We start from the raw sequence: 20,548 nt of genomic DNA, 5'->3' as shown, positions 1-20,548 counted from the left end.
AAACAATATGAACTTTCTCTCCATTAGTGCAGGTCATGAACTTTATGTCGAAGGCTTTATTTCTAAAGTGTGTGGAATAAAGAGCTTTCACCATTCTTGTCAAACATACTCAATGAGCTACTATACTTGTAGTACGAAACCATAGTGCGAAAGTATAAGGTCCAGCGATAAAAATATGCAAATTACGAACTTAGTTTGAAAAATATGTAATTTAAAACTTCGGCGTCAAATATTCCGCCGCTAAGTGATACGAGTATGTGATAAGACAATAGAGTGTAAGCAATTCCCGGTCACAAATATTTAACATGGAGAATATTAAATTAACCTTTTTTGTCGGTAATTTTACACGAGAGGTTCTGAGCGCCAAAATAGTTTCATCATAGAAATTGTTTTTAATTTGATGTGTAACATCATGATATACTATAACAGGGTTTGGACGAAATTTTAATATTGAAAATCACTGATGTTTCTAGCGTATCCCTGACCCTATTTTACCAATATACTAGACCATTTTAAGGTGTTTACAAGAGCCCACATCATCACTCTTAACCCAAATCCCTTACTTTTCCAGGTTTTCCATTTTATCCAGCTTCCGTACAAACCCTGTACAAGTCGGTAATTTTTACCGAATATATTTCACCGGTAAAATTGTTCAATAAACATTTTTTCTATAACTTTTGCTATAGCCGAGGTGTCGAAAAGAGGTTGGTCTTAATTCTAGTCGAGCCAATCAGGAGCAAGAAATATATTGACTTTAGAGATTTAGAGGACGTTATACTTCCTTTTCAGGCTAGGATGATCCGTACTATTTATACAAGGAGACCAGTCAACTTGGAGGACAAAAAAGTCTGCACTTTTGTCCTCCAAGTAGCTAAAGTCTCCTTGTGTAAATGGTATAAATCCTCCTAGCCTGAAAAGTACGTTGAGAAAAGGGCTCTAAAGGTAAGCTTTTTTAACTTTATTATATCGGTTTTATAGAATATATTATTCATTCATGAAAATAATGGACTGTTTGTAGGCCATGAAATTAGTAAACAAAAAAAAATCAGGTAACATAACATTATACCTTAAAATAATGGCATTTTTCTAAATATAAAAGGAAAAACAATAAAAAAAATTAATTGATTTCTTATTTAAACATAATTAGCGTTTAGTTAGTCTTAAAAACGAGCACTACTGCGCCGTAATTGGGTTAGTGGCGTCTGCTAATTGGAACATCTTACGCGCGTGATCGAGTGCGCTATGCCCTACCTTACCCTTCACTTTCACTTTCAGCTTGTGAGAATACAACCAATCCCTTCAGGGGTAAGTGGGTCCAATTAGCAGACGCCACTAAGACAATAGTGGATAGCGCAGTAGGCCTCGTTTTTAAGACTAATTAAATGGTAATCAATTTGTAATAAGGGATGATTTATTGTTTTATAATATTTTCCTTTAATATTAGAAAAAAGGCATAATGTTCTGTTAGCCCGACTTTTCCTTTAAACAGCGTTGTTTAGCGCTATTAAACTTACAGAACTAGCATGAATCTATATAACTAGTCAAAACTCTACTACCCAACGATTTGTATTTGGCATGACAATTTAAGAGTAAACTTTAGCTTATGAAGATCATTTCTAAAAGTAAAAAAAATCGAAGCATGTATGACGTTTATACGATTCACTCATAAGTCCCTGGTTGAAGGTGGAAACAGAAGAAATAAGATGTTAACCTAAGAATTGATTCTATGGTTTATTTAGTTAGTTTAAAACTTTAAATGCATCATAAACTAGGTTAACTATTCGGCACTAAGTTTGCTTGAATGGATATGGATTCAGTCGTCAATAGAGCAGGTGCTTCAACGTCTAGTCTCTTATGTCAAAAATTGGTTAAAGGGAGAATGAAATGGTTGAAACAATTTTTTTAAACCATTAATAAAACCAAGCATAAGTATATAATACTTCTCTTCGAGAAAAGTGTTCCACAAAGCGGGGGTAATTGTAACATGATTTATCCCAACATCAAGGTTGGGATTGTAGCAAGGTTACTAAACCGAATCACATTCCCGATAAATAGTTTTCTCATCCTTACTCTATTAGCGCTTAACTATATGCCAAGGAGCGCTTGTTAATTTTTGTCCCACGTCAAGACAATCAAGGTTTGTGGGTTAATTGCTGAGGGTTTAGTACCAAACAGTTATAGAATTGTCCCTAGCAAGGTGCAATGCCCATCTGAAGTTTAATGAGCAGGAGAGCAAACAAAAAGGGTGAGCCTTGGAAGAATCATATGCATAACTAAAGTATTAAGAGGATACAGTGTTTCATCCTTCTTCTATCATCCCCTTCTGATAAAACTTACCTAATCCTTTCCGTTAATTTTATATGTTTTTCGAAGTTTAAAAAGTCGCCACGCCAAGCCTAAACGAAGACTTAATTTTTTCATAAAAATAGAGCTTAAAACGAGGAAACAATTAAAACTGTCACCTCAAGTGATTTGAAACTTCGGAAAAAAAATTACATGAAAGTAATTAAGGGAAAGTATCTGGTAAATTTTAATTATGATGTTGATGTTTTTATCAATATTAATCAATTAAAAATTGTAGTCTGAAATTTCATTCTCCTTATAGGGGGAAACAAAATCGGGGGATAATAATATCGAGGATTGTGGGCCAGTGTAATGCTGTCATTTCCGGTATGTGGGGCTTCCTAAAAGAATACGGTTAACTCTCTTATACCGTTAGAGAGAGAAAAAGTTCAAGTTGAAACATCGATTTCAGAGACAAGTAAATTTTACATTTGTTCAACCGCGCCCTAATGCATTTTTAATATTAAGTCGGGAAAGCAGTTTTATCGGAACTACACAATAAAATAACCTCAGGACATAGAGCACGAGTTTAAGAATTGGTTTTCAGTAGTGGTGGGGTCAACCACTTGCCATGAATGATTGTCACGAACATAGACAAGCAAGTGGCTCTTGAAGTGGGGTTTAATAATATTTTTGAGTTCTTGATACAAGAAGTCGCATGAATGAAGGTGGATTCACGTGAAAGTCAGATAATTCTTGCAAATGTTATTTGAGTGGTTTGTTAGTTTCAATATTTGTTCTCTATAAACCGAATAAACGGCATGGTTGATATCAGGAACACTAGAGGAAGGTTTAAGAAGTGGTTTTGTTGAGATCCTCAAGGTTGGGTCCGAGAACCACTAGTAATTAAGCCTGTTAAAGAGGTCATATTCTAGACTCTTAATTTTTACCTTTATGCTTAACCCCTAATTTAGAATTGTTATATTAAATTTTAAAGTTGCAAAAAAGGGTTCCTTCTCAAGCATTATCAGGCAGATATTACATACAGAACTATTTAGTGCTCAGTGTCCACATAGACAGGAAACTCACCCCGGCTTCCACTCTCTTAACACAGTCGGGCAACGACGGCCAGCTTTTGACGAGATTTAAATTCATTACTTTCGGGATCTGTTACTCAATAATTTCATGACCTTTTTTGAGCGAATAAATTTTCCGCGAAATCATGTTGTTCAAAGTTATTTCAATGGACCATTTTCAAAAGTAAATTACCATCTGGTATTTCACCACTTTATTGGGGATCCAAAGACGTTAAATAGGGCTTTCAAGCAGAAGTAATTTGGTGGAATGGTAACTTTAAAGTCTTAACTAACAGCATTAGATCCAAATACAGGATACTCCTCCTTCAAGAAGGAGACGATACTTTGGCCCCATTTTTGAAAAGGTCTATTAAAAGAAGCTGTTCGGACCGTGGGACAAACGACAATCTTTCTCATACAGCTTAGCATAGCGGGTTGGTAAAAAAGTAGAGGGGAGTGGAGAGCCACTTTAAACAGTCAGGAAAATAGCACACTTCTTGTGGTCCAAAACCAGTTTATTATTTTCATGGACCAGTTTTAAATTCAAGAAGTGGTTTCTGGTCCTAAAGACCAGTTTATTAATTAAAAATTTATAGGAAAACTAAGGGGGACCAATCCTAAGGACCAGTTTATTATTTTGGACGCTGGTCCAAATATTCTTATTTCCCATACTGCTATTAAACATTTTCTGAACTGAGAAGTACATTTATAACTACCGATTCCAAAAGAGACTTGACCATTCTCTAAAATGCTTTTGACACTATATTAATCCTTATTACGCTGTGAGATACTATACATAAGATTGCTAACTTATGATCTAACCTATAACCACACTCTTTATCAAGTGAAATATCTTCAAACTCTATATACGGTTTCGAAATAATAAGGCGTACTTAATTATATACGAGCTAAATGGCAAACGTTGGTACAAGATATACCATGCAACTACTCTACTGTATACTGCTACACCAAAATCTCCCAAGGTCGAAATTACGTCCTAGTACAAAGTAAAAAGGTCATTTAAAATAAAATAAATACGCAAACGTGATTCAACTACAGAGACAAATTTTAACGGCTCGTTAAATGATTGTGTTTATAAGAAAAATTGTATATTTTTAAAAAAGATATTTTTTTTAGAAAAGCCGCAAGTTTCGTTCCAGACTTACAGAAATCAAGAAAGGGAGCCCGTGAAAGCGGAAAATTTATGGGTTTAACTCAGTTTTAAACAAAAATTCATAAAAACTTGTTTCTTTGCACTAAAATGGTCTGCAAATCACAGCAGCAACTTTCACTACACAGTTGTAATAATAAAATTTTAATTTTCAAGGGTACTGTAATGGTTATGTAGGCCGTAACAATTCTATTCTAGAATGCCGGTAATGCCTTGTAGACCCACATCCTCCCGCAATGTAAAAAAATAAATGAATTTTTCGTTAATTTTCCCATGGGGTTTTTGGTGGCCCAGCACATCGAATAACTTTGAAAGTACAGCGAAGTTACGTTTCTGAATACTTTCAAATAAACAAGTAACTATTCGGAGTGTGCCTTTTCCAAGTTTGATCAAAAACAAATAAGTCTAAGTATGTTATTTTAATTAATTTGTAAATTATGGCAAAAACGGTTTTCGCTGCTCCAAGTCAGTTCAAGAAGTTCGCACGTTCAAAGCTATTTTCTCCAATTTACGTGCTGGTTGAAATCTAGAAGGACCTAGGTTTGTGCGTACTAACAAGTTACGTTGGTAAATTTCATTTCGCGTAGGTGTTGACTTTATAGGAATTTAGATGTCTTTGTAATAAAAGTTTTTATAATATCAACAACGCCTTCGTAGTACACCTTACGAGAAAATACTTATAATAGGCAATTAAGTTCCAACTAAATCCCGTTATCTATGGAAATCTTTTTATGTTTATGAATATGTTTTACTTGAGTAAAAACATAGCAGCTAGTTTGTAATATATTTATCAGTAAAAATTCACGAGCATCGTATAAAATTAATAAAATATAAGAAAGATACTTTTTCCGAACTCAATTTTCCAAGATGGACGATGATTTAAACCAAACACCATATAATTTCCTTGTATGTAGTATGTTTGTTTACTTTTCTGGCGGCCATTTTTAAAATTGGAGGCTTATACAAACCAAAATCCATAGAGTTATTCTAAAGGATAAGAAATCCAGTAGAAGTTCAGACAAATCACTGGAACCGTTAAGAAATTATTGCTGTCATTTTCCAACATGGCCGTAGATTGTAAAAATCATTCTTAATGAATAACTAATTTAAGAGTAACAGACTGCAAAATTTCAGCTTCCTATGTTAATTGGTTTGGGCTGGGCTGATGAACCAGTTAATAAAGACCTTTATCTACGCATATATAGATTATACCGAAGTTACACAATGATATAAAATGAAGTAGTCTCGTGTTCATTCTGGATGCAACATGGAGAATTGGGTCTGTGGTAAAATCGATGTACACTTCCCCATACATGTAACCAGATTCGGCGAAACTAGTCTATTCTCATAGCCGCCTATATTATTAATAAAGGTGGCTATACTATTCCTCAAAAAGTATAACTATAGCACTTCACTTTAATATACTTTTTTGTAATGTAACCGGTGTTAATGAAATTTGGAAGGAAAATACAGCCAAACCTACATGACGTCACGGGCGTTGCGTAGTCTGAATTCTTTTTTAAGGAATTCTCTTGTTAAAAAACAATGGTATGGCAAAACACAGTTCATAAACGTGATTGAAATATAATGAGCCCCAAGTAAAAGTTTTTAGGCGACGTGTTTTCCATTATATTTAGAAACCAAGCTCTATCCGTTGGTCTTTAGTCCCGCCCTCGCAATTATGGCGCATTACGTTACCCGCAAAAAAATGTTTGCACGTGACAAAATTAAAATTCTAGACGATGAAAGGCAGTAGTTATGTTTTAATTGAAGCGGCCTGAGACGGATATATATTTAACAGCCATAAAATTTTCTAAATGAGACACGTCACAAGCTTTCATTAAATTTCATTTGTACGGTTTATAATTAGGCCTTTACGAATACGAAAATTAAAAATGTTTACTGGCACTAGTATTAAATTTCAATTGGCGCACGATAAAAATCAACCTTTGAACCGCACTTATTGGTAGGATCCGTCACATGTTCAAATCATCAACAGAAACGTATTTCAAATACCCCGCCTTATTACACCTAGCCAAGGCTTACGATATAAGCATATAAATAGAAAACCGCTATGTAAAATAATCTCACCGTTTTGCAGTCTCAGTTGTAATATTATTTTCCACAATTAAATCCAAATTGACAGCGATTCTTCTGTAAATATGACACAACTGAAACGCGATACTAAACAAGTGATTTAAGTTCCGAATGAAAACTAAAGCCGGCGAAGCGTTAAAAGACAAAATGCACTCCACAATTTGAATTAAAAACGTTGCCAATACGCGCCGAGGATTGAGAGGTAAAGTAGCAAGCAGCGCCTCTAGCGGATTGAATTGAAAACTCTTGGCGGGAAATTCGCGAATGGTAGATTGGCAATTTAAAGATGGGGAGCGCTACAATTGTAAAATACGTCGGATTTTTAGCATTAGTAGGTTTACAAAATTATTTTAGGGATTCTACTCTTCGAATACGCGCCGAGCGAGGCGCCGCGTGTTAGTTAACCTCTCAATCCTCGGCGCGTATAGTCTAAAATCTAATAAAAAATGAACATATTTTTAACGTAAAGAGATACTAGTAAACCAAACGAAATACCGTAGTCACTGGAGAGTGTACAAGGGAAACTTCTGTAACCAAGCAAGTTTATGATATTACCATCTATGTAAATGTTTATGTTGTGAGTTAATTAAATTAACTAGCAAGTGCTTCTAGACAGACACATTTTTGAGGTTAACTGTACTATACCTGTACATTTAATTTGGGAATTTGGGTGCTGGGATTAGATAAGATAGTCTAAAAAGTTACTTTTTCTCTTTAAGCGCGTTAATCCATTCATTTATTTTAACGCAATGAATTCTAGAATTTCGAAAACTGTTAAAATTTCACCCTTTCTGGGAAATTTCAGTAATAATTCCTACAACTAACTACACAAGAAGCCTATGGCTTCATTTAAAGACACGGTCATTTTCCCGCCAATTTGTTCTTCTAAAATCCGCTAGGTGGCGAACGCGGCGCCTCGCTCGGCGCGTATACTGCGCGGCGTAAAAGAAGGTGAAAACTAAAACCTGTTCAAAACGCCACCTTTAGTCTTAGCCGTGAACCAACGAATCGTTAAAAGCAAAAAAACGTATGTTTTTTAACCTCCGGGTCAATCAGTCTTTGCTCTAAAAGAAAACGCTGACTTATTAATTGTAACCTTCGAGAATGTTGCGTAAGAAGAGCAAAGTCTGATTGTCGTTATTGGAGTCTTTCCCGCTCATTTTGTAACGTTGAAAAGTACGTTTTGCAGCTCTTTATTCCTGGATATTAAATCATTTCTTCGATCTAACAAAGATTCTTGATGTTTCAAAACTTTCCTGTCACGAAATAAAAATAAAAATTAAATATACTTTTATTGTAATAATTTCATTGAATATTTAAGACAAGGGGTCGGACAATTGGCCGAACTTGTATTTTTCAATTTTTCGACCCCGAGCAAAGAAGCGCAGTTGCTCCAAAACACAACTCAGGGGCTTGCTTTTAGAACTATCCTAAGCCTATTGTCCTTGGGAAGCCCTATGTCTAGGCGTTCATGTATAACGAGATGTTTAGAAATCTTAACTTACTACTATAGAATAGACAACAATAACTATACATAGTTTTGAGACTAGGAGTATTGATACCATTTACAACAAGAGGCCAGGCTAATTGCTGCTGAACTTTGTGCGCCAAGTAGCCTATCCTCCTGTTGTAAATGGTATTAATCCTCCTAGTCTGAAAACTATGTATTGAAGGGCCAGAGAGACGTTTTCCCTCATTGCCAACTCTATTTTGAAACAGTTCCAAAATGTCTCTTTCTGATTACGTTAACATGTTACTGGCAAAATCATCTATAAGTTATGGTACTCCTGGCAACACTAATCGCTGGTCAACTTCAGAAAACGGTCTCTTGACACTTAGGAAGAGGTTGGGCAATTACATTTGTTAGATCACTTTTCATTTGCAAAACCCAAACCTAAATTCTGTATTTTCGAAAGGCCAACCAAGAAAAAAGTGTTCGATGTCTCGCCTATGAGGCGGAAAGTTCCGGTGATCAATAAACATACATACCGTGCTTTTAACAGAGCAAAACTTGTCATTTTCCATAATTTTTCATCCGTAAATTTTGACGAATACTTTCTCCAATATTCGACCATCTTTTCGTTATCTACTTCGGGGAAAGCAAATTTCTCCGTTTTGTCATCAGTTTTTTTCCTAGATTATAAGTCAACTTCATGTTAATTAAATTAGTATATTTCCTCACCAAAATCTGGATTTCTGTGGGTTTTAAACCTTACTTGAGGGTTTCCTTCAATTTAAGATATTCTTTCAATGCTTTGGCAACGTCGATTTGTTTGGCACCATTATCATTTGACCGGTGTTTAGAGAAAACGTTTTGAAGTAAAACTAAGTCGTTGTCATTTTCAATATTGATGGCCTAAGGAAAAGGTCTTTAAATGGCTAAATGGTACAAAGGATTATCAGGTAAGTACACCTTACCCGAAAGACTGAATCAACACTTGGGACTGCGCGGTTGAGTAAATCCAATGGGTTGACGACATCGTGCAAATTATCTTCTAACAAAAAACCCTAAAAGGATTAATTGTTTAAAGCGTACATTGAGAAAACCATTACCCCACCTCTACCCCTTTGGTCTTTGAAGATTCCGTAACCCCGGCACAAATCACCGATTAGATTCAATTTGTATTTACTAAATTTTCTAATTATGGCTGTACATGCTCTCCTAAATTTTCATTTGTTAGAGCATGGCCAACTGTGATTCTATTTCAATTGCCAAAGTTTCAATTTCAAGGTCGACCATAGTTAGGTCAATTCGACCATGGAGTCTGCATTTTACGAGGAGCGATAAACACCATTTCCCGCGTTTCGATCAGTTCGAGCGACTGGCCCAATGTCGTGGACCATAAAATTTCAAACTGGGGATGCTATACGGTACTTACGAGGTTACCGCCCCCTTTTAGAGAGTTGTTCTGTCATTGGACGTTTTCGATGTAAAAAAAGGGCTAGGCAACCCCCAGTATCGGGACATACAAAGGGGTTGATTTTGATCCCTAGCCGTCTCTGCGCACTCTCATCATCCCCCAACCTACAGCGCAGGTGCTAAAAAGCGGGATAGAAGGCAAAGTTTTACCCCGTAACTTTCTCTCTTAGTTTCATCGAAGTGGTCTATGCTACGAAGCGCGACCACCTACAGGGAATGTTATCCACTAACACAAGACACATGTGGCTTACCAACATGTTATGGAAGCGCCCACAGAATTACCTCTTAAAAATATTGTATAGGACAGAGTTTTTTTCTAAAATGACCTTGAATTACACCTCAGACTGTAATCGGTTTGCAGGTTTTTAAAACTACCTCGTTTACCACTTCAAGAATTAAGATAGAGACGTTGATTTCGACATATTCTGACTCGACAAGTTAAGTGAGGTTTGAAAACAGAACATATGTAACTCCCCCAATATGTACTGTATTTAATGACGTGTAACGAACCATTTCTTCTGATATCATTTTAAAGATTTCTTCCATCGCAATGAGTTCGCTAGAGGACGAGGAGGACAAGGATTCCAAAACGGCTTTCTCTTCCACATTTCTATGTATCTTCTCTTTATAAATTGGGCCAGTGTTGTTTAGAAAGTCCCTAGTAAAATCCATTCTTGCAATTCCGCAATGAGCAAAAACATTCAGAGACGCAAAAATAATCATAAATTGCTTACAAATGGGGTCGATTCCACTCAACACCCAGTATCTTCTCCGCTATGTACTTATCAATATCTAGGACCTTTTCCAGCATAAACTTGGTCTCTTCCTCTTTAGTTATCCACACGTCTCTGAACCTGGTAGAATCTGTTGACTGGATATGCCACAATTGCTTCTCCAAGCCTCGTATTTGTTGGTCAACTTCCTTGATTTCGTTTTCGTATTTGCGTTTCATCTTTTCATCGTCTAATCGGGACTTTTCCAATTCCCTTTTCAGGGCAACCATGTTATCGTGTAGTTTAGTTTTGATGCGTTTTTGTTCTACACGAATATTTTTGTTCTCTTCTTCTTGTTTAGATAGAACTTTGAAACTGTAGTCCAGTTTTTCGCGGTTCAATAAGTGAACGCCCTTTACTCGACAGAGTTCTTGTTGCAAGGTCTAAAATTTAACGTTTGTTAAGTTTATGGACAATCGCTTTGAATAGCGTCATTAGATATCTTCCATAAGGAATGACAATAGTTACTAAATCAAGAGACTTACATGCAAATCTTGATCAAGTTTAAGTCTCATTTTGCGAAAGTCCACAAAATTATTCCGTTCCAATTTCTGAACTTCTTCCTGATAATTTAGCATTAACCGTTCTCTTTCCTTGGCAGCAATGATTTCATCCTTTTTCGTTCTCAACACTTCCATCTTCCATTTGTCTTCCTTTACTTGTACGAGTTTCGAGTATTCTTCATCCAAAATGGATTGAAGTTTGTCCAACTCTTCGAAACTGGCTCCGCTCAAGAAAACCAATAAATCGTCCACTCTATTTGATATAACTTTGGTGTCTTCTTCCTCCTTTTTAATTTCTTGGACATAGTCCGACTCCTTTTTTCTTAATTCCTGGATTTATGGTTAATTTAAATAAAAACCAAGCAACTCAACACGGACGGTTCAAGCATGTCTTTGGTAATATGTGTACACACTTGCGATATGAACTTGATTGTGGTATTTTTATCGCTAAGCAATTTCTCACAATCCTGTTTCAGCCCCAAAATTTCCTATGCAAAATTCATGTGTCATTATGAAGTGCATTTAAAGTTCCAATGTTCTATCTTTATCTTACATTATAAATTGTCAAACAGTATGTTTCGTTTTTGGCAGAGAGACATTTTTCAATTATCTATCGAGGAAAATAAATCCATGTATTTTTAACGAAAGTACTTAGTCGTCATTCGTCAACATAGTTTTACCGTGCACTGCCAGTAATGAATTAGCCATGCTATGTCAACTATCGTAAGTGACAGTCAAACTAAGTAGACGTAAGAAGTGACACGGTTATCTGTCTTTAGTATTAGTGTATAAGATATGTTCCATAAGTATGACACTACCTATATTTCGCAACGCTGTAGACTTACTGAGAGCTAGTTCGGGAACAACGCGAGAATAGACAACAGTCGGTTTTGCAGTTCATCTTCCTATTTAGTCTGTGCTAACCCTTTTACAGTGCCTCATCAGGCGTCGCTTTACGAGAATATATGACGTTTCATCTACGTCACTTCGTGACAAGCTCTCATTAACCAGTGACAAACTTATGGAGCAGAGCTTATGAACTTAAGCTACTAGATATAGAAAACTCGTACTTTTTGAAACCTTTCCTCGGCTTCTATTGCTTGTATTTCCAAAAGTTCAAGCCTTCAATTGTTAGAAAATATCTCAAATTGTAGTAATGTTTTAACTTTTGGGCTAATTTACTTCTAATATGAAATCAATTTAACCTGGAACTAGTATTTTGACATTCTTGTGTTTTTCTGTTGTTTTCCCTATCAGCCGCTGCTTTTCTAACATTCTTCACAAAAACTGACCCGTCCTCATAAAGTTTACTTAAAGTCTACAAACATTGGCGACATGTGAATTAAATGAAATTGATATGAAATTATTGTACCTTTTCTGTATTATTTGTGGCTTCTTCGACGATTTCGTTATCTATTTCATTGTCCATGATTATTAGCTTGCAAAATTCCGTCGAAAATTCAACCAAAAACAAATATGGCTTCGTTGCCATGGAGATGGAGTGAAAACAAAGGGGCTTCCACGAACTTCATAGAAGAACTCTCGCTCATTTAGTGTATGTACTGACTTTAAAGTACGCAACAAAGTGATTTGATTCATTATAATCAATTTATTGCTCATCCTAATTTTATTATTATGGCTAGCTCTCCTGTCTATCAGTAGGTATTTCTCAGCTATAATTAACTTTCTTAAACTGTAATCTGACAAAAATAAAATACTCTCTATGCAGTTCTTGAGTGAAAAAGTTTGTTGTTTCTAACACCAGAAGTTTATAATTATAAACTTCTGCTAACACGATTAAAATTATTTATTATGAACATGAGTTCATAAGATATGTTCCATAAGTTTGTCACTGGCTGGCTACTGAGAGCTTGTCACGAAGTGACGTAGGTGGAACGTCATAGATTCTCGTAAAGCGACGCCTGGTGAGGCGCTGTAAAAGGCTTAGTACAGACTAAATAGGAAGATGGACTGAAAAACCGAGTGTAGTCAATTCTCGCGTCGTACTCGAGCTGTCTCTAGTATTACGAAGTATAAGTAGTGTCATACTTTTGGAACATATCTTATAAACTTAAATGAATGACCAGGTTTACTATACCTTCGTCAATGTATAAGGATGGTTTTTGGTTAGATATAGATATAACGTTTTTGGTAGTGGTGTTACGGATTTGCAAACTTTACACAGGCCCTCGATGTGTGCTTAAAATTTAAAGAGATCCTTCCGATTCTCCAGTAGGCACATGGTCCCCCTCCCCTTTTAAAATATATGTTTCTTAGATTTGAAAGCGATTTTAAACGAATATATAATTATAATAAAATGACCATCATTAAAATAACTGCCAATTTGTTTTCACTGAGAAGAATTAAGTTAAAGTATTTATTTTTATAATTTTTAAGACTGTACCTTGATTTGTGGTGTTTTATTAGGATACCTCAGCCTGATCAAAACCAAGCCTTTATTTATGTTCCAGCTGACTCAAAGCTAATAAACACGAAAATAAAATTGATTAAGAAAAAGAAGACGCTGTTTCGGATCATCTCCTTTTAATAAATCTAAAAGCAAAGTGATACATCAATCCGAGAAACTTTATTTGAAAACCAGGTTAGGGAACACATGCATATTGTTAATAAAATAAAATGATAGCACTGTAAATGTGACGATTACTAAATTGGAAAACAGACATAACCTCTTTTTTGTCACATTACATTACATTACAGTAAATCAAAATGAAACTAAATGACAGGATTCAAATTAACTTTAACAGCCTCGTAAAGATAAGGTGCTTCTTTCACTCTGATGTAATAGCATCCGTGATAATCACCCAAATCTTCCAATTTGGTCAAAATAATGGAACACCGTTTGTTGGTAAACTGATTTTCATGGTCAACAATGTCATTGTTATCAAAACCAAACTCATTCTTCAGATGATCAATTGGTTCTTTGAACATTACACTTAATTCCAGCCCCGATGCTCCAGAATCAGTGCCGTAAATAGCTCCGTTAGCTGGACGAAGCGTTGCACCTTCATTTTTTTTTAATTTGACAAAACTTAAATGAAGCTTTGAACTAAAACTATCATTCGATAAAAGTTCCGGTTCTTTTTTAATTTCCACGGAAGTTGGGGTTGGACATACGGTGTTCAATTCGCACTCGGAAGGCCAAGTACTCATTGAAATTCCTCGGTTGAAGTTACAACCGAGAGGTTCTGAATGAGAAGCATTAGACTGGGTCGCGTGTCTGGGTTCATCGGGATCTGAATCAAAATGTATTTCGACTTCTTTTGACTGGTCAAGTTCATTACGAGAAACATCGTTCATTTTTGGCACGCTTCGTTCTGCCCGCGAACTTACTCGATTATCGTCTGGTTTGAGTTTTAGTGGGAACACAAAGTCTGCAACATCAGTTGATCTATTTTCAGACTGAACTTCGTTAGAATCTGATAGTTTCGATTCCATATTTGCCTGATTTAGTTTTTTCGCATTGGCTTTCGTAGAAATGCGTTCTATCTTGCTACTTCGACAAATATTTTCGTGGCAAATTAATGCCTCGCTACGATTGAAAACATTTCCACAAAATCGGCATTTCCCAAACTTCGTTTGCTTGTATTTGTTTTTCCGTTTTGACGCGATAGATTTCTTAGTTTTTCGTTCAATTCCAGATTTTGAAGGATGAAGTCTTGCAATGTGAGCTCTTAAACCCTGCTTTAATTTGGCTGCGAAATCACAAAAAGAACACTTGAACGGACGCTCATCACTGTGAGCCGCGACATGATTCTTTAAATCACCCCGCCTTCGGGTACAATATTGACAAATGTGGCACTGGAACGGACGCTCGTCACTGTGAGTCTTAGCATGTTTCTTTAAATCACCTCGCCTTCGGGTACGATATTGACAAATGTGGCACTGGAACGGACGCTCGTCACTGTGAGTCAAAACATGATCCTTTAAAGCATCCCGCCTTCGGGCACGATATTGACAAATGTGGCACTGGAACGAACGCTCGTCACTGTGGGTCTCAACATGTTTCTTTAAATCAACCCGCCTTCGGGTACGATATTGACAAATGTAGCACTGGAACTGACGCTTGTCACTGTGAGTCGTGACATGTCTCTTTAAAAAATCCCGCCTTCGGGCACGGTAATCGCAAATATGGCATTTGAAAGGACGCTCATCAGTGTGAGTCGCTACGTGTATCTTCAATTTGTGGCGAGTTCGGGCACGGTATTCGCAAATGTCGCATTTGAAAGGACGCTCATCAGTGTGAGTCATTAAATGTAACTTTAATTGCCAGTTTGCTCGCGTACAATAATCGCAAATATCGCATTTGAATGGACGTTTATTACTGTGAATCAAGACGTGTTTCTTTAAATTACGCCGAAATTGGGTACGATAATCACAAATATCACATTTCAATGGAAGCTCGTCACTGTGAAGTAATTTAGGATTCTTAAAGTGTGAGCTTCTTCCCTTTTGGACACTGTACTGTTTGCGCTTAAAATTCATCTCCCCTAATGAATCAATAAGTCATACTTTTATCGCAAAGCTTTTGGAATCTCAGATGTTGAATTTATGATACAGAGCAAGTCTCGGCGGCTGTAGTTTAGTTTAAAAAAATACCGCTAGATGCTCCCATATCCGAGGTTAAACGCTATTTTTAGCTTTTCCCTTGTGGACCAATTCCGATTGGTTACTGCGTTTGGCAAGGCAAAATCAGTGTGTAGAAGATTACTCAGTATGGGAGCGCAAAGGGTGCCAATTTTCACTTTAAATGTTTAAACAGTAAGGCGCATGATTTTATGGTCATACATGTTTTGCGTAGAAATTAACCCATGTCACACTAATACTATGGTGTTGTGCTTCGTGTTTTTTCACATGCTATTTTCAATGGCTGTTTGTCGAAATCTCGATTGAGTTGTAAATTTCACGTTAGTGTTTCTTTGTCGCTGAATTATGTATTGAATTTTGGATTTGGATACTGAAGTGAGATTGTTATAAATGTCTAACGAAGAGGCTCCTATTTACGTTAGGTGACTGAGGTGAGATGGCTTTTCAAACCAAATTGAGGAAATCACGCAACATTCACATAATTTGAGCTGTCTTTCCAGATCACCCTAGGCTTTGCAAAAAGAGGGGTTGGAATACTCAGATTAATTCAGTTTAACAATAACTTATGGTTTAACTTAAAGCAAAACGAGCTTATTCAGTGGATCCCCTACAAGTTGACTTTCCTCCAGAACTCCGGTTTTAGCTTGGCGAAGGCTAGGTGGTGGAAGTGCACGTATAAATCCCACCCACAAATGCCTCCAGCCTTCGCCAAGGCAAAACTGGAGTTCGTAAGGAAAGTCACCTTGTAGGGGATCCACTGGACCCGCGCTTTGCTTTAAGATGAGTGGCTAAATGTGCGCTTGTTTTTGTTATTATCAAGTTAAATCAACTGAATGAATTTCCACCTTTTCCAAAACTGTACGTTTTAACTCCAAAATATTGCCGCTACCTTTTCTAAATAATTGCTAATTAGATTGTTTATTGCCACCTTTTCCAAAATATTGTTATTGTAATTTCTTTCTATCCTAAAAAGAGGCGCACTTTTAGCCACAGAGTAATGTCAGTTCTACGTATGCAAACGTCATACCCTTCTATCTCTTAGCTCAGTGTCATCCCCCCTACCAGGCGCGTACAGTATCCCCTCTTACAAAAGCGCGCCTAGAGGGAGAGATACACAGTCTACTCCCCTCTCTACCGACACCATGGATGAAGGATGCGCTTGAAAAACATTCGACGCTCAACAGGATGTGCAACTCCCTATACTAAAATGTAGACAAGTCGATACTAGCGCCGCCTGGCTACCAGCGCTGGAAACCCTCGCGGGAAAAATAAAAAATACTGGACACGAGAAAAAAAAACACGCGCTACCATCGTTTTTTTCCTTAGCGTCGTCTGCTAGAAGCAAAACAGTTGTTTTTTATCTTATGTCCTGTATTTTTTATTTTTCCCGCGAGGGTTTCCAGCGCTGATATCCAGGCGGCGCTAGTATCGACTTGTCTACTTTTTAGTATAGGGAGTTGCACATCCTGTAGAGCGTCGAATATTTTTCACGCGCATCCCATCCCCCCTACCAGGCGCGTACAGTATCCCCTCTTACAAAAGCGCGCCTAGAGGGAGAGATACACAGTCTACTCCCCTCTCTACCGACACTACTCAATAGAGTAATGGCAGTTCTACGTATGCAAACGTCATACCCTTCTATCTCTTAGCTCAGTGTCATCCCCCTACTGACCAATGCATCGAATTCCAATGTTCACACATACGTCACATTGTTGACTTTGTGAACAACACATTCAATAAATAAATAAATAAATAAATAAAATACCTTATATTTGAAGCTCTTGGAGGGATACACCATCACTCTTTCCCTTGTGGGCGACGACGGCGACGTTCCAACGTAAGAATAGAGATTTTTCAGTTGCAGGAGGAGCTGAGTCTCGTGACATAATTTATGCTGCCATATTGGTGGGTTTAAAGCAGGAATGAAGCTGAGACCACCCAATATGGCTACCAGAACAGCGGTAAGACTTGGGAGGGTGTGACGTGGCCCCCTATCGGGTAACACTATTTTACCCCAAAGTTATTATTGCCGAACTTTTGCCGAATTACCCCAAATACTAAAATAGTAGATATCCTCCCATGCATCGTCTGCTAAAACATTCTAAATGACTTATGGCTTCGTCTTCGGCTATACGGGTTAAAAGTGTCCGTTTCGGCACAAGAGTGGGGTTGCTCCGGGCCAGGGCCGGAAATAAGCACAGGACACTGGACATTGTCCAATAAAATTTTAAAATGTCCCATAACTTTTTAAAAAACTAAGGGGGTCACTGGACATTTTGACCAATAAATTTTCCGAAGTTTTGATAGCTTGACTATGAAGATGCGACACTATTTTAGCACACTCCAGTGGACAATGTCCAATAAATTTTCCAGTCAAATGGGGGGTCACTGGACACATGTCCTATAAGATTTTTTTCTTATTTCCGGCCCTGCTCCGGGCCACTACAGGGCCCTACTCTATATTGAGCCACATATTAAGGGTCCGAATTTTAGTTCAGTGGATTTTTTTCAAAACAATTAATACAATACAAAAAAAACTACATCCAAACAAAAAACCCTCCTTATACATTAAGAGCAGTATGAAGTCTTATCTAAGAGAGCTACCGCTCTCCTAGAATTTCTGAAAGCTCTCTTACAAGTTACAGAGCGTGGAGCAGACGAAACCCTTGAGAAGTTGAGACTTGTCTTTAAGACAGGCTGGGAAATAAGGATATTTTTTAAACTAGTCCTTGGGACCAGTGACCCCTCTAGTCCCCGAAATAATTAACTGGTCTCCGGACTGGTCCCAGCCTTTGTTCTCCAATAGATTTGCAATTAATAAACTGGTCCCGAGGACCAGTAACCCCCACTTTTTGAATTAAAAAACTAGTCCAAGCAATTAATAAACTGGTTTTGGACCAGAGGAAGTGTGCTATTTCCCAGCCTGCTTTAAGAGCTGGGAGAAGGACCGGAGTCCGGAAATAAGGAAAATTTCCCCTGGAGTAATCACGTTGGATTTGTAAAGGGACTGGTAAACGGGCTCAAGGCCATTCCAGCTTTTGTGATTCTTCATAAACCTAAGAAAGAAAAATTTAAACGACCTTGGCCGTACCTTTTTTCATTATTTTTTTACAAAGTAAACGTGTTATAGAGAAAAATCTATTCCGTTTACCAGTCCCTTTATAAACCCAGCGTTCATGATGCCAACGTCATACCCTTCTTCGCCTTCTATCTCTTAGCTCAGTGCATAGCCGACTTGTATTAATACAAGTCGGCTATGCTCAGTGTCATATCATCCGATCCCCCTACTAGGCGCGCTCAGCCAGTATCCCCTCTTACAAAAGCGCGCCTAGAGGGAGGAATAAATAGTCTGCACCCCTTCTCTAATGGGTGGTAGAAGTCGCCTAGTTGGGGTCCTCCGGAATAGGAAAGGTACAAATGTGTAAAAATTACAATTTACAATTATTAATCATCTAGTTTAAATTATGGCAAAAGTTTTGGTGCAATATGTGGTCGTGCGCGGTGATTTATTAAAGGAACAAAAGTGGCCCATAGGCGCGGTTATAGCTCAAGCATGCCACGCAACTACAGCAGTAATAAAACTGTTTTCCAATGATCCTAATGTGGATTTGTACACAAAAGACTTGGACAACATGCATAAAGTAGTTTTAGAAGCGCCTAATGAAGAGGAATTAAAATCGTTAGCCGATAAATTAAAGGAAGAGAAAATAGATCATAAACTTTGGATCGAGCAACCGGAAAACTATGCTACTTGTTTAGCAACCAAACCTTATCCTCGAGAAGAAATTAAATCTTTCTTTAAAAAGTTTAAATTGTATAAATGATAAATTTAAATTATATTGGTATCAACACAAATATGTGAATAATTTTTTTTTTTTTTTCAAATAAAGGAATGAAAAACTCCATTTCCCAACTTTATAAATTTCTAAATTGTATCGAAGAAAATCATGACAGAAAAAGAACGCAATTAAAAATGTAACCACAGTACCACACTGTCACTTTTAAAAGGACTTGCAGGCCACTGTCGGAGGGTAGCTTATATTTTTTACATTCCTGTGTGCTCCAAAGTTTCGGAAAAATATATTCCAGGGCTGTGGAATCCTGATTGTAGGATTTAGATGTTAAGTTTTGAAAAAGGCAACGAATTTATTCAACAATAGAGAGCTAACATTTCTGGCCCTGAAACAAGTCACAACCTTCTATCTCTTCTTACTGGTGTTTCATCTCCCCTAACGGTTGGAAACAGTATTCTACGCGCAAAAATGCCAACCAGAGAAGGACTGCGTGACGTCAGACTATCTCTTCCCCCGTAGCCAGTTGTTAGCTCCCTATATAGATTCACGATAAGACCATAAGACACATTCTCATATATAACGTTTGGTAAGAGTGGGCCATTATCAGTACCCCCCATTACTCTTATGTCCTATAAATTATTCAGAATTAGCTTTAAGAGTCCGAAAATCCTGGATTTCTATGTCAAAACTTGAAATATTGTAGTTCAAAGATGATACAATTACTTGATATTATCAGGAGTACATAAAAAAAACCCTGAAGGTCTGTTATAATGTACTTCTGATATTATTTTATTTACAAATAGATTTCCAATAAATATCATTTCTTGGAGGTTAATTATATGATAATTAATTACATTCAAGTCGCGGAAACTATTTTAATCAATATTTTCACTACCATAAAAACCCGACCAGTTCCTTCTTCCTAGCCACCAAATACCATAAAATATGTAAAAATCTAACCTAACCTAACCAAACCAAACCAAACCAAACCTAACCTATAATATGAAGGGTAAAATATAGAAAAACATGGAAAATATATTTTAATTAATTTCCGCACCTTAATTTTAACTAATTATCCTATAATTAACCTTGAATAAATGATATTTATTGAAAAAACTTTATTTTGAATGTGCGAGCTAAAATAAAGTTTAGCTGTAATATGATTAAGTATCGGATTTGACTAATTGGTGGTTCATGCAAGTTTTGCGAAACTTATTTCCAGGTGTTTACTGATATATTTCCCTGAATTTTCCATTTTTTCCCCATAAATCGAATAATAACAACAACAGGAGTCTTTTTTATAGTTGAAGCAACCCCTCCAGGGCA

General features: G+C 36.9%; 4 protein-coding genes across 8 annotated transcripts in view; 1 reads left to right on the top strand and 3 right to left on the bottom strand.

Annotated features, from left to right (window-relative positions):
* Window positions 1-6,978, bottom strand: part of conu (Rho GTPase-activating protein conundrum) — a 110,408-nt gene extending 103,430 nt beyond the window's left edge. Inside the window, exon 1 of one of the 2 annotated variants that reach the window (XM_089858732.1) lies at window positions 6,014-6,978. The gene's annotated coding sequence lies outside the window, so the exon portion shown is untranslated. The remainder of the gene's footprint in view (window positions 1-6,013) is intronic. The other variant, XM_089858731.1, reaches the window with a different exon arrangement.
* A 97-nt stretch (window positions 6,979-7,075) lies between these two features.
* LOC149610636 (dynein regulatory complex protein 1) lies at window positions 7,076-12,853 on the bottom strand. Its single transcript, XM_089858734.1, has 12 exons — window positions 12,196-12,853; window positions 12,029-12,141; window positions 11,894-11,945; window positions 11,377-11,433; window positions 11,237-11,311; window positions 10,806-11,153; window positions 10,282-10,703; window positions 10,058-10,205; window positions 9,046-9,135; window positions 8,844-8,983; window positions 8,617-8,760; window positions 7,076-7,883 (listed from the first exon to the last, which is right to left on the bottom strand). Exons 1-12 carry the CDS (start codon window positions 12,313-12,315, stop codon window positions 7,784-7,786), a joined length of 1,809 nt encoding a protein of 602 aa, XP_089714860.1. The 5' UTR covers window positions 12,316-12,853; the 3' UTR covers window positions 7,076-7,783.
* A 497-nt stretch (window positions 12,854-13,350) lies between these two features.
* LOC149610635 (uncharacterized) lies at window positions 13,351-17,568 on the bottom strand. 3 transcript variants are annotated; one of them, XM_089859347.1, is made up of 2 exons: window positions 17,194-17,568; window positions 13,351-15,939 (listed from the first exon to the last, which is right to left on the bottom strand). In XM_089859347.1, exon 2 carries the CDS (start codon window positions 15,324-15,326, stop codon window positions 13,557-13,559), a length of 1,770 nt encoding a protein of 589 aa, XP_089715473.1. In that variant the 5' UTR covers window positions 15,327-15,939; window positions 17,194-17,568; the 3' UTR covers window positions 13,351-13,556. The 3 variants fall into 3 exon arrangements, with proteins under 3 accessions (XP_089715473.1, XP_089715474.1, XP_089715475.1); XM_089859348.1 differs by having other exon boundaries at window positions 13,351-15,934; XM_089859349.1 differs by lacking the exon at window positions 17,194-17,568 and adding an exon at window positions 16,456-17,174 and having other exon boundaries at window positions 13,351-15,934.
* An 838-nt stretch (window positions 17,569-18,406) lies between these two features.
* Window positions 18,407-19,415, top strand: LOC149610634 (putative peptidyl-tRNA hydrolase PTRHD1). Of its 2 annotated transcripts, XM_089859361.1 has the most exons (3): window positions 18,407-18,839; window positions 18,903-19,242; window positions 19,319-19,415. In XM_089859361.1, exons 1-3 carry the CDS (start codon window positions 18,794-18,796, stop codon window positions 19,347-19,349), a joined length of 417 nt encoding a protein of 138 aa, XP_089715487.1. In that variant the 5' UTR covers window positions 18,407-18,793; the 3' UTR covers window positions 19,350-19,415. The 2 variants fall into 2 exon arrangements, with proteins under 2 accessions (XP_089715487.1, XP_089715488.1); XM_089859362.1 differs by having other exon boundaries at window positions 18,647-18,839; window positions 18,903-19,333.
* The last annotated feature ends 1,133 nt before the right edge of the window (window positions 19,416-20,548 follow it).

This window comes from Phalangium opilio, unplaced genomic scaffold (assembly GCF_054372755.1).
Source record: "Phalangium opilio isolate 3A_F unplaced genomic scaffold, DU_Popi_V2 ptg000329l_1, whole genome shotgun sequence".
NCBI classification, from domain to species: domain Eukaryota; kingdom Metazoa; phylum Arthropoda; class Arachnida; order Opiliones; family Phalangiidae; genus Phalangium; species Phalangium opilio.
Note: the sequence above shows the minus strand (reverse complement) of the source record. Positions and strands in the feature narration are given on the sequence as shown.

Coding starts and splice junctions, on each gene's coding strand:
- LOC149610634 (XM_089859361.1), top strand. CDS start 18,794: ATGGGTGGTAGAAGTCGCCTAGTTGGGGTCCTCCGGAATAGGAAAG. Junction 18,840..18,902: donor GGTCCTCCGGAATAGGAAAG/GTACAAATGTGT, acceptor TTATGGCAAAAG/TTTTGGTGCAATATGTGGTC. Junction 19,243..19,318: donor TTCTTTAAAAAGTTTAAATT/GTATAAATGATA, acceptor TTTCAAATAAAG/GAATGAAAAACTCCATTTCC.
- LOC149610635 (XM_089859347.1), bottom strand. CDS start 15,326: ATGAATTTTAAGCGCAAACAGTACAGTGTCCAAAAGGGAAGAAGCTCA.
- LOC149610636 (XM_089858734.1), bottom strand. CDS start 12,315: ATGGCAACGAAGCCATATTTGTTTTTGGTTGAATTTTCGACGGAATTT. Junction 9,136..10,057: donor AAATGATATCAGAAGAAATG/GTTCGTTACACG, acceptor TAATCCTTTTAG/GGTTTTTTGTTAGAAGATAA. Junction 8,761..8,843: donor AAATTGAAGGAAACCCTCAA/GTAAGGTTTAAA, acceptor CTTATAATCTAG/GAAAAAAACTGATGACAAAA.